The 12586-nt window shown below is 54.3% G+C and overlaps 1 protein-coding gene across 4 annotated transcripts in view; it reads right to left on the bottom strand.

Annotated features, from left to right (window-relative positions):
• KSR1 (kinase suppressor of ras 1) overlaps positions 1–12586 on the bottom strand; it is a 162003-nt gene that overhangs the window by 18316 nt on the left and 131101 nt on the right. For 2 of the 4 annotated variants that reach the window (XM_070772726.1, XM_019981309.2), the window contains exons 8-14: positions 10601–10662; positions 10375–10481; positions 8094–8262; positions 6109–6150; positions 3408–3462; positions 2310–2358; positions 692–1071 (exon numbers count right to left, since the gene is read on the bottom strand). In XM_070772726.1, the coding sequence (XP_070628827.1) occupies positions 692–1071; positions 2310–2358; positions 3408–3462; positions 6109–6150; positions 8094–8262; positions 10375–10481; positions 10601–10662 (864 nt within the window). The remainder of the gene's footprint in view (positions 1–691; positions 1072–2309; positions 2359–3407; positions 3463–6108; positions 6151–8093; positions 8263–10374; positions 10482–10600; positions 10663–12586) is intronic. The other 2 variants (XM_019981310.2, XM_070772723.1) reach the window with 1 other exon arrangement.

Below are 12586 nucleotides of genomic sequence, written 5' to 3'. Positions count from 1 at the left end.
AGCTATCTATTTCACATATGGCAGTGTATATATGTCGGAGAAGGCGATGGCACCCTACTCCAGTACTCTTGCCTGGAAAATCCCATGGGCGGAGGAGCCTGGTAGGCTGCAGTCCATGGGGTCGCTAAGAGTCAGACACGACTGAGCGACTTCACTTTCACTTTTCACTTTCCTGCATTGGAGAAGGAAATGGCAAGCCACTCCAGTGTTCTTGCCTGGAGAATCCCAGGGACGGGGGAGCCTGGTGGGCTGCCGTCTGTGGGGTCGCACAGAGCAGGACACGACTGAAGCGACTCAGCAGCAGCAGCAGCAGTGTATATATGTCAGTGATACTCTCTCAGTTGGTCCCACCCTCTCCTTCCCCCGCTATGTCCACAAGTCTGTTTTCTATGTGTCTCCACTCCTGCCCTGCAAATAGGTTCATCAGGACCATTTTTCTCGACCCCATACATATGCATTAATAGACAATATCTGGTTTTCTCTTTCTGACTTACTTCACTCTGTGTAACAGGCTTTGTCTTTTTGGCCCTGAGGCACGTGGGATCTGGTGTCGAACTCGCACCTGCTGCAGTGGAAGGCGAAGTGCTAACCCCTGGACAGTCAGGGAAGTAGGTCTCTACATGAAAACGCCCTCAGGGGCATGCAAATCACCAGGCCCCCAGGGAAAGGGGAGGGGGCGGGGCCGGGCTACCTGGTGATGATGGCCAGGTGGGGCGGGTTCATGCAGGCCCCCATGAAGAGCACCACGTTCTCGTGCCGCGTCTGCCGGTAGTTCATCACCTCCTTCTTGAACAGCTTCAGATGGTCCTGATTGTGGCCGTCCATCTCCAGCAGGCGGATGGCCACCTCGCCGTGCCAGCGGCCGCGGTGCACCCGGCCCCAGCGGCCCTGCCCGATGGGCTCGCCCAGCTCCACCTGCTCGAAGGGGATGTCCCACTCCTGCAGGTACACGCTGGTCTGGCTGGCCTTGCGCGAGATGGGGCCCCGCCAGGGCCGGCGGGAGGTCGGCAGGTCATCCACCTCGTCCTCATCGTCTTCGGCCTCTGACTTGCCGGCCTCAGGCTCCTCGGCCTGGAAGGAGAGGAGGACGGAATAGAAGGGGCGGCAGGCCTGGGGCCAGGTGACTTCCCTCCCTCAAGACCCCACCAGGTCAGGGAGCAGAGGGGTCTAGGGTCAGGAGGCCTGGGCTCTAGTCACAGCTCTGTGCAGACCTCATGTGCGAAGTGGACGGGTCACTCAGCACCACACGGTCCTAAGGTCCTAATCCACAAACTACGGAGCGTGGCCCTTCTTCCCGCCAATGTTCCAAGACATTGCTCCTAGGAGCAATACCTAATCGCTGGGGAAGAACACTAACACCCTTTCTGGATATGCTTTTAGTTTTAAAAAAATATTTATTCACTTTATTTGCCTGCACCAGGTCTTAGTTGCAGCATGTGGGATCTTTTTTTCTGTTCTTAGTTACAGCATGCAGGAGTTTTAGTTGTAACATGAGCACTTGGTTGCTGCATGAGGGATCTAGTCCCCTGACCAGAGATCAACCCTGGGCCCCCTGAATTGGGAGTGCAGAGTCTTAGCCACTGGAAAACCAGGAAAGTCCTAGGCTTTTGTTTAAACACAGAGTCTGAGACTCTCCTCTGTGTGCTGTGTTGTGCTTAGTCGCTCAGTCTTGTCTGACTCTTTGGGACCCCATGGGCTGGGGCCCGCTAGGCTCCTTTGCCCATGGAATTTTCCAGCATTTTCTACTGCATAGGATCTTCCCGACCCAGGATCAAACCCATGTCACTTGCATCTCCTGCTTTGGCAGGTGGAGTCTTTCCCACTAGCACCCCTGGGAAGCCTGTGACTCCTCTGGGCAAGAGGAAATCAGTCTGCTGAGGCTCATAAGCCACCACACTTGCCAAGCTCGGGTGACACTGGTTCAAAGGTCAAAGCAGCAGTCCTTGGCCCCAGCTACAATCAAAATCACCCAGGAATATTTGATAACATCCAACTGCCTGGCCCCACCCCAGACTGAGGGAAAGTCTCCTGGGCTGGGGCCCAGGCCTCTCGGCTGGAGGTGGAAACCACAGGAATAAAGAGCTAACTTTAGCCTCAAAAAACAGAAAAGCAAAAGGAAGCTTGCTTCGTGGCACCCCTCACTGCTCTCGCTGCCTTGCACACTGCCCGCGTCTGGTGCAGCAGGTGGGCACCTGGGATAGCCCCCACCAGAGCCGGGTGCCCACACGCTCCCAGACACCTCCACGCACTGAGCCGGGGAGAGAGGAAAGAGATGCCCCGTCTACGGCTCACGGGTTACCATCACTCACCTCCACTTCATGATCTTCCAACACATCTGCTTTTGGCTGGTCGTCAAGCCTAAGAGTAAAGCAGGGTTTGTCAAGGAGACCCCAAGGCTGGGCCACTCAGCTCCCAGCTGGGCAGGGGACTCCCCACGCGAGGTCTGAGAAAGGGGTGCCAGGCCTGGACCCTTCCTTTGACCCACTTGGTCACGGGGAAGGCGGTCTGGATGCTGTGGAAACACACAGCAGGCTGAAGGCCAGACCCCACTTCCCTTCTCCGGCCTTGGCCTTCCCCAGGCTGAACTTGAGGGTGGTGGGGGCTGAAGGGTGGACAGTGACCATCAGGGACCTTTCAAATCTGACAACTAGTATGGGGTTCCGAGCACGGACACAGGATTTGGAATTCTACTTCAGGACTGCTTCCGTTACTCCCTAGCTGTGTGACTTAATGCAATTTCTTAACCTCTCTGAGCTGATCCCCTCATCTGGATGTCAAGGATGACACCTACTTTACACCTGGCTGAGAACTCGACCAAACAAGGTGAGTTAGGTGCTCGGCGTGGCCTGACCGAGAAAGGGCTCCTTGACGCCCAAGGAGCATCATGAACAGGAGCTGAATTATTAGGTTTCTCTAAGGCTGGGCGCCTTCGCCCAGCCCTCCTGGGTCTCTAGACAGCTCCATTGCACAGGCAGCCCCACCCCATGCTGACTGCGGTGATAGGAGGCAAATAAAACCCTGTGGCTGAGTTAACTGGATCACAGGGAGAATTAGCCCAAGGAGTGCTCCATCTGGCTGCCCAGGTCCATGGTAAGGTCTGAAATTAGAGGGTCAGAGATTTAAATGTGGAGGTAGAACATGGTCCTGCTATAGAGCTCAGGGAACTCTGCTCAGGGCTATGTGGCAGCCTGGATGGGAGGGGAGTTTGGGGCGCGGAGAATGGATAAACGCAATATGTATGGCTGAGTCCCATCGCTGTCCACCTGAAACTATCACAACACTGTTCATCGTCCATACTCCAATATAAAATAAAATGTTAAAAACAGTATTAATAAAGGTAGATGAAGGAGGTGGTCAGGGATGTGGGTCCAGCTTTAACAAGTCCCCAAGGAAGAAAAAGCGCCTACCGGGAACTGTCCGCTCCATCGGTGAACGGCGCTGCCTGTGGAAATGCCGAAATGTCTGGAGGAAACGGAAAAAAAATACGAGGCATGAGACCCGTTCCCACTACCCCCAGAGACACAGGGCAGAGGTGCTTCCCCAGCGGCCCCTGCATGGGTCGCACGCGGGCTCTCAGGGCCACTTCCATGTGCTTTCCCTAAATCAGAGCGCAGACGCAGCCTCCGCGGCACTTGGTTTTCCCACACGGCTCTGCCCTGGGCAGGGACTCCAGGCGGGGTGGAAGCTGAGACTTCTCAGTTGCCACCATCGCCCTGAGGCCCCCTACAAGCAAGTGGTAAAAGCAACTGGGCCCCTATTGACTGGACCTGTGGGCTGGACCCTCCTCCTCGCCTCTGAGGCAGGGGCTGCTGGCTGCAACAACCCTTGACTGTGGCAAGACCCTTGGGCCAGAAGAGGCCAAAAGCCAGACTCACAGGTGGCTCGTTAGCGACACCGGGTGCCTGGCACGGATGCCGGGCACTTCGGATGGGAGCCAGAGGCCCCATCACCTCAGCTTCCAGCTTTGGTGGCTGGTGGAGCAGCACTCTGCGGAGACAGAAATGCACAGTCCACGCATCAGGGACCCTGGGATCAAGAAGTTGGCACTGACGCCTGAGTCGGTGGCTTTCCCAGTTTCAGCACCAAAAGCCCCCCATCCGGGGAATACTGGACAGATGGTCACCCCAGGGTGGAGCCAATGTGGCACAGGCCAACTCTCCCCCCTCCCCATGGCTGCTCCTGCTGCTGGCTGCTTTCTGTTCTCTCTGGTCCCTTCTCAACGTGCTCAGAGAGGCTGGCTGCCTCAGGGCTGGGTGGGCCCCTCACCCCCTTTTGCAGCAAAAGAAGAGATTGGAGGTGGCGGTGGTTGGAGCTAATCAGGGCCTCTCCCTGTCTGCTGGAACAAAGAGAATTCCCATCAGCCAGCAAATCTCCCTCACCTCCCTCTGCGCTCTCCGCAAGGCTATTCCTGAAGCTTTCTCAACATCTCTGCCTGCGTGTTCAGTCGTGTCTAACTCTTTGCGACCTCATGCACTGCAGCCCACCAGCTCTTCTGTCCATGGGATTTCCCAGGCAAGAATAGTGAAGTGGATTGCTATTTCCTCCTCCAGAGGATCTTATCGACCCAGGGATCAAACCAGCATCTCCTGCATTGGCAGGCAGATTCTTTACCGCCTGGGGAAGCCCTCTCAACATTTCTTGAACCTCACAGGCTTGGGAGAGTCTGATAGAGGCCGTGGACCTTCTTATCAGAGAAATGCACACATGTACCCAACATCCTGTGTGCAATTTCTGGGGAATCCTAAACCCGGAAGTCTGCCAAGGCTCCCCCAGACACCACTACCTTGCGTCTGCAGACCGTCAAAGGCAGTCTGATGTTTCTACCCACCCAACACTGCTCAAATGTTTCCACAGAAGAAAAACACACGCACAGAGATAGGGTGACACAGGGTAGATGGGAGTCTGGGGAGAAACAGCACCTCAGGTTGGGGGGCGGCAAAATGCCTCTGAAGCTTCACACTTGTCCTTAAACATTAAGAGTGTAATTTGTATTCTGCTCCAAATGTGTCCGTATCTGTTTTAATGGAACTATATTTCCTTCCTCTCCCCCCTGACATCTTCAGAGCAAGATGGACCCTACTAGAAAAAAAGCCACGTTCTCCCAAAGCTTTCAAGGGTACTCCCCTGTATGCCACCCTAGAGCAGTAACCAGGCAGGCTCTTGGAGGGGAGCCACAGAAAAAAATGGGTGTGAAACCACAGAGGCAGCTCAGGGAGCCTGGCCCTACCCCCAACCAGCCTGCACAGCCTGAGAAACCACCTATAGGAGCTAACAAATGCTCTTAGTCACTCCCCTAATGGAGCTGGGATGGGGAATAGAAAGGCCTGCAATTACCAAAATACCATGACTTCAAGACAGGCCTGTTTAATCCAGGGAAAAACAATTAACTACAGTTTTCATCAAAAACACACAGAACCTTCATATGACTAAACTCAGAATTAAAGTCACAGATTACTTATACTATTGCTTGTCACCTCCAATTAGAGAAATAAGTACTAAAGAGTATAAATTCCTTAGGGGCAGGAATATGGTCACATGCAAAGGCCGGCACATAGTAGATGTGCAAAACAATTTCTGTGGAAGGAAATTAATTAAATTAAAAGTTTTCTTTCAGCTTTCTGCACGGCAGGCATTTCCAACAACGGCCAGCAGATGGCGCTGTGCGGCAAGGCTCTGGAACGAGAGACCCGCCAAATAAATGAAGTCTGCAGACCTTCCCAAACTGGCATCCCCTTCTTGAAGAAAGGGTAGCAGTTTCCTTGCCATTATGTAGAAGATGACTTGTCAGATGCTCAAAAGGCATCAGCAAAAGGTCCTCTCCCCTTATTCTGCAAACTGGATTTCTGCCACTTTCTGGCTGTGACCCTGGACAAGTCGCCTACAGTCTCTGCAAAGAGGCGGGGGAGGGTGGATGCCAAGGGTCCTCGCGGTAATGCACTGCCCCTGTGAAGGGCCAGCTTCAAGGTTACTCACTCTGCCCCCTTACCCACCCTCAACAGACAGTCAGCTCTCAAAGCAGATGGGTGTGAAACACAGGTCCTCAGGGAGAGGGCTAGACAGAGGGGGTCACGGCAAGGGACAGTTAGTGGAACCATGCAAAGGACTCACCTGGGAAGATAAACTGCTGTCTATGATGAATGAAGTAGGCAGCTTTAAACAGAAGAGGAGGTGAGTCACACACAGAATAGCAAATGCAGCATGGGGAGAGGAAACAGAGGCAGGGGCTTGGGGGAGAGGGGCTGGTTATAGGGCTGGGGCACCCCTGCCCCACCTGCCCTGTCCCAGGTGGGCCTGGCCAGGATGGGGCGCTCCATGCAGGAAGGAGGAAAAGAGCTGGGAAAAAGTGGGTGCCCGCAGGAGCCCCCGGGAGTAAGGGGTCTTGCACTGGAGGACAGGGGTTCAGAGACCCAGTCTTGGGAGCCACCCTGCTGAAGAGCCCTGGCCAATTCCGTTCATCTGCTGGGCCCCCTTCCCTTCTGTGAACTGTGCGTGAGCCCAGGAGGGCAAAATATAATGGGGAGAAAAACCCAAGATTCTGAGAACACTGGACAACGCTGTGTGCAGGAGAAGGGAAAATCCACCAGCCCACGTTCACACCTGGAGGTACCGAGGCTTCTGCCTCTCAATATTACCATCCAAAAAATAACCTTTCTCCAAGGTTAGCCTCAGATACACACGGAAGTGCTCCCTCACAGTATGGAGTGGGTGGACTAGGAGGAGGTCCCATGCCACGTTAACTGCCAGCCCAGCCCAGCCCATGACCAGAGAGAGAGGGCTCCGTGCAGGGTACAATGCGGGCCCAGCCCGGGACATCAGGGAAGCTAAGAAGCTCTGGCTGATGTCACACAAAGGACTTTTTCAGTGACTCTTGTTTTTCAAACAGGCCCCTCCTTTCAGAAAAAGCCTTTTCTTTCCTTTCAGACTAGGAGGTTCAGCAAAAGGCCTGGTTTCAGAGCATCACAATGACAGAGCAGAACAGAGGAGTGTAATCACGTGGCCATTGCTGGGTCGGAGGAGGGAGGGGCGGGCTTGGAACGATGCATTAGTGTCAGGAGATAGCCAGCCACATGCATGTTAAGGCAAAAAAGAAGAAAGAGTCCTAAAAAGTCTCACCACCACCCCCCAAAAGAAGTCCCTGGGACCCTGGGGAGATGAGGCGAGTGAGGTTGCCCAGCCAGGGATCCCCTGACACAGAAAAGGCATGCCTTTGTCCTCCTCGGCCTGGAGCCCTGGGGACCGGTGACAGGTGGGGCCAGGCCTGGAGTCCACAGGGTGAAGCTGGCAGCCAGCCTGGCTGGGCCCGGAGTGAACTGGGGCTGCCCTCCTTCCCTGAGCTTAAAACACGCTGAGGGCCGAGACCGGTTTCGAGGGGCTGCCTGGGAGGCCAGGACTGGGGCTCAGTCCTGAAGGGGGCCAGTGGGCTTTGTTCTGCTCCCTGAGGAGGTGGGACACTCCAGGCCCGGCCGAGTGGCAGGAGCCCTGTCCCTATAGACCCAGGGTAGCCAGGGCTGTGGTCAGAGGTCGGCTCGGCTCTGGCACACACCCCTGGGTGGACTCTGAGGCCTCACTCACACAGTGGGGATAACCTAACTCCAGCCTCACCTGATCCCTTGTTTTATAGAAAAGGGAACAGAAGTGCCCCCTTAAGCAGCTCGTCCAGACCCAGAGCAGGTAAGCCACAGAGCCCCGGATTCCTTTGCTCTGGCCTTCTGGGCTTGCCCCAGGTCTCATTGCTGCCTGCCCTGCTTCTCAGGAGCCCAGAAGGCCCGAGTGAGTGAACAATGCCCCCGAGAAGCCATCCCACACACAGGAGGGCAGCCTGGGGATTACCCAGGCTTTGCATCAGACAGACTTGGCTTTGAGCCCGCCTCTGCTGCTTACAGCTTGGGGCAAGCCACTTACTCCCTCTGAACCTCAGTGTCCCCATCTGTAAAATGGGTACAATCATAGCAGGTTTAAATATGGTGAAACACTGAGTGTCCAGCTACTGCTCTTAGCGGTGGAGACGGTTTAGCCTTGAGTCAGCCAGGATGAGCAGAGAAGGGACATGCAACCCCATCCCTCAGGCCCGAGAAAGCCCCAAGGTGTGGTACCTGGGAAGTTGAACCTGCCATCCCGCTGGCCAGGTGAGGGGTTGGGGGGCGTGGTGGCACTGGATGGGTTGGACGACGCTGGGAAGGGCGCGGGTGAGGAGGGCGTGGAGGATGTAGTGGAGGATGGGTTGCTGCTGGAGTCCAGGTGGTTCATGGCTGGAGGATGCTCCTGCAGGACCAGAGACACGGGGAGTGGCAGGGACCACCCAGCCCAGCCTGCCCGCCCACCCCTCCCCACCTAAAAGGGAGGAGGTGAGCCAGGGTGTCCTGGCATTTATGGGTATAACGTTAGAGGGAAGGACGGCACAGCGAGACCTGCACCTCAACACCTGACCCCTGGAGGGCTCCTCTCGTCTTTCTGATTTCAGCTCAAACATCCTTTCCTCCCAGAAGTCCTCCCCCAGCCCTGGTGGGAGCCAGGCTCCCCCCACCCCCCTTTTATCCTACCAGGGCCCTGGAACTTTCCATCAGGGCACCTGAACTACAATTTGCCAGCTGCAGGGGTGGTTTTCTGAAGACTGTCTCCACCACACTGTGTGAGTCCCAGGAAAGCAAGAGCCACATCTTGTCACACACCCAGGGCCTAGCTCTTGGCTGACCACAGAGTAGGGTCCTTTAATGAAGTAAATTCAGCCTCTGACAAGTATTTATTTTAGTGGGTGGTTCACAGTGGGTGGGGCTTCCAGATGACTCAGTGGTAAAAGAATCTGCCTGCCAGTGTAGGAGATACAGTTCAATCCCTGGGTCAGGAAGATCCCCTGGAGGAGGAAACGGCAACCCACTCCAGGATTCTTGCTTGGAAAATCCCATGGACAGAGGAGACTGGTGAGCTACATACACTCCATGGGGTTTGCAAATGGTCAGACATGACTGAGTGACTGGGCGCACACACAGTGGGTGCCTAATAAGTGCTCCCGCCACTCAGCAGGTGGATCTGCCAGCCAGGCCATCAGTGGTGTGGACCCTAGCAAGGCCAGAGGACCCCTGAGGGAGGGTCCCAGGGGGAACCGAGTCCATGCCTGGGGGATCATGGGCCTGACCAGTGTCTCCTAGACCAAATGCCAGTTCCTCAGCCGGTGGGGCAGGCAGTTCTGTTCAAAAAAAGTTGGGGCTAACCTGGGTTAAAAGCTAAGCTGAACCGGTTTCTCTGGCAGGCCCTCAAAGCTCTGGGATGCAGGGGGGATTCTGGAAACCATCAAAGCCACGCAGTGGGTCTCACTGTCCAGTGACAGCCAACACCGTCTGCTGCCAAGCTAAAGGGGGAGGGGGCTGCACCCCTGCGCCCCAACTCTGCCCCCTCACACACCACGTCCCAGATCCCCCATCCCGATCAGGCCAGGCCAGCAAGGGCAGGGGGTTTGTTTGAGGCAGGCTGAACCCCAGCCCAGAGTCAGCGCCTGTGTGACCCTGGACGAATTGGCCCACGCTTCTCAGCCACACAGTATGTTGTCTACATAAGCGGGGCATCAGCTGCTGCCTCACGGGGTCGCTCATTCGCTCAGCGTTCAATAGACACATTTCCTCGCTGCCAAGGCAGGCATCAGGGGCCCGGCTGGAGCATGACCCCACAGCCCTGCCCTCCACAGCACCCACGCGCTCCGGGCCTGCCTCTCACCCACAGGGAACCTCGCAGGCAGTTTCTTCATCTCTAAAATGGAAGTGATACAAAATCCCTGGTGGTCCAGTGGTTAGGACTCTGTACTTTCACTGTCGAGGGCACAGGTTCGATCCCCGGTTGGGGAACGGAGATCCCACAAGTCACAGTGTAGCCAAAAAAAAAAAAGGGGCGGTGCCATCAGCATGTGACTTTTATTTCCACTGTGGGGATCAGATGAGTTATCAATGGAGAAAGTTCCATTCCTGACGCTGAAGTACTCAGGAAACAGTGGCTCAAAATACGGGAGGGCGCTACGACAACTGAAGCCCGCGAGTGCTAGAGCCCCTGCTCCGAAACAAGAGAAGCCCCACAACGAGAAGCCTGAGCACGCTCTACAACCTCAGAGTGGCCCGGGCTCGCGGCAACTTGAGATAGTCTTCGCATTGCAATGCAGACCCGCTGCAGCCAAAAAACAATTAATTAAAAACCGCGGGGGGTGAGTACTGCCACATAACTATGATTTGCACACAAATGTGAAACCTACGCAGTGGCTAAACATGGGATCCCCACAGGCTGCCCTCCGGCCATGCAACCGGGTTGCAGCATCACACTTCCTTCTGGACGGCCACCCTGGGCATGTGTCACAGAAAGGGACCCTGGACGAGGGTTCTCCTGACATGGTACCTTCTTTGTCAGTGCTTTGGGGAGCGTTCCGAAATGGGGTTCAGCGGCTCTGTCCACCGGATTGTTGATGTCCGAGGGCACGGATTCTGTCCTCCGAAGCTTGGGTACTGTTTAAAAAGATAGCGGCGGGGGTTGAGGGGAGGGTTGTAACCATCAGCAGCGAACAGGATCAAGAAAGATGCACCCCAAATCCCAAAGATAGAGGGGAGAAGGGCAGGACACTCACGTGGGAGGAAGGATATTCTACAGGCAGGGGCTTCTTTTGTACACTTGTTATGACACTTCAACCTGGTGGAGAAGGCAGGGTCAGTGCACAGAGGGGACACATGGGCCCCAGGACACACACACGGGCTCGGAAGCACTGCCTGGCAGTTCTGTACAACACTCAACCCTGACTGCCTCAATTCCCACTAATGTCTCAACAAACATTAGCTTTAGAGTGGAGAGCATCTCGTGTTAATAGTACTAGCAGCTGGTATCCATTGAGCACGGCCATGTCCCCGCTGTCATCTGCCTCATCTTCACAGCAAAGCAGTTTTTTTTTTTTTAATTTATTTTTAATTGGAGGATCATTGCTTTACAATGTTGCATTGGTTTCTGCCATACATGAACATGAATCAACCTGAATCAACCAATGTTCCCCTTCCTCTTGTATCTCTCACCTACATCCCACCCCATGCCACCCATCAAGGTGCAAACAAGTCTAATTTCACCTATTTTAACGTCCTGTAGGGCACCCCACTCCAGTACGCTTGCCTGGAGAATCCCATGGACAGAGGAGCCTGGTGGGCTGCAGTCCATGGGGTCGCTAAGAGTCGGACATGACTGAGCAACTTCACTTTCACTTTTCACTTTCATGCATTGGAGAAGGAAATGGCAACCCACTCCAGTGTTCTTGCCTGGAGAATCCCAGGGACAGGGGAGCCTGGTGGGCTGCCGTCTATGGGGTCACACAGAATCGGACACGACTGAAGCAACTTAGCAGCAGCAGCAGGTCATCTTTTCTAAAGAAAAGGAGACCCTCTACCCACGTTCAGAAAGCTTGAGACAAATCTGAACTTGAAAGAGATGAATTAGAAGGAAATATTTCCATTTCCAAGGATCCCAGGGAGGCCTCTCCTGCTACCTTCCTGCATAGGCCACGTTGTCTGAGGATCAGAGCCAAGGCAATGGAAAGAGCTGGATTGGGATTCTTGGTTTGGTTCTGCCTGCTGAACCCTCCTCAGGGTTCTCATCGATCAAATGGGCTGACAGTTGGGGTCCTCCAACTTCACACTGCAACTACAGCAGAGCTTGGGGTTCAGAGGTTATCCTGTGCTCTCCGCATGAAAGGCATTACTTGAATAGGAGTTGGAGGCCCCTGATTTAAAGCCAAATGGCCAGGAGCCACCAAACACCTAGACTGGTGAGAAAGGTCTGACATCTCCTTCGCGTTTTCCTGTGGTTCTCTCCTAACCACAATTTATCCAATAGACGCACATGAGACCTATCACCTACAGTCTGGCGGGAGCCCAAATGCTTTTACTACACACTCTAGCTCTGATTTTGAGAGTAATCCTGATTGCACAGAGAGACCTGGAAGCCAAAAATGAGGCCCAGAAAGGGCAAGCACCTTGCTTCGGGTCACACAGCAATGCAAGGACAAAGTGGACTGGCAACAGGCTTCAGGTCCATCCTGTTAAGTGGGAGTAGCTCGATAGCAGGGAACAGACTCTGCTCACCCCACTCTTCACTATCCTTGCCCTTCTGTCTCACCAGAAACCTCAACAGTAGGAAAAGGATTGAATTTATATAGAATCTACATTCTTCCTTCATTTTCTTCTCTAAACACCACAAGCCACTTCTCCGTATTTACTATTCCCTGGCCCCATTTCCCGATTCCTTATGTGCTAACCTTAAACTTCAGAAACTCCTTACAGTTTCCCAAAAAGTCCTGCCATTCCTCTCTGCCTTTATACAAGGTGCTTTCTTGACCCGGAATTGTGTTACCTCCTTAGTCCACCTGGTAAACTTCTATTCATCTTTCAAAGCCCACCTCAAACAGTCCCTTCTTCTAACAATGCTTTGCCTGATGCTTCCTTATTCTTCCTAGAGAGGGCTGATCACTCCCTGATGTGCTGAGATTACACATAGATTTTGGAACTCTCAAACGAGTTCCTTTGAACTGTGATTTGACCTGAGGCCAAGAACCAAGTGGCAAGACTTACTGAAC

Source organism: Bos indicus, chromosome 19 (genome assembly GCF_029378745.1).
Source record: "Bos indicus isolate NIAB-ARS_2022 breed Sahiwal x Tharparkar chromosome 19, NIAB-ARS_B.indTharparkar_mat_pri_1.0, whole genome shotgun sequence".
Taxonomy (NCBI): domain Eukaryota; kingdom Metazoa; phylum Chordata; class Mammalia; order Artiodactyla; family Bovidae; genus Bos; species Bos indicus.
This window is presented reverse-complemented; position numbering and strand designations above follow the sequence as displayed.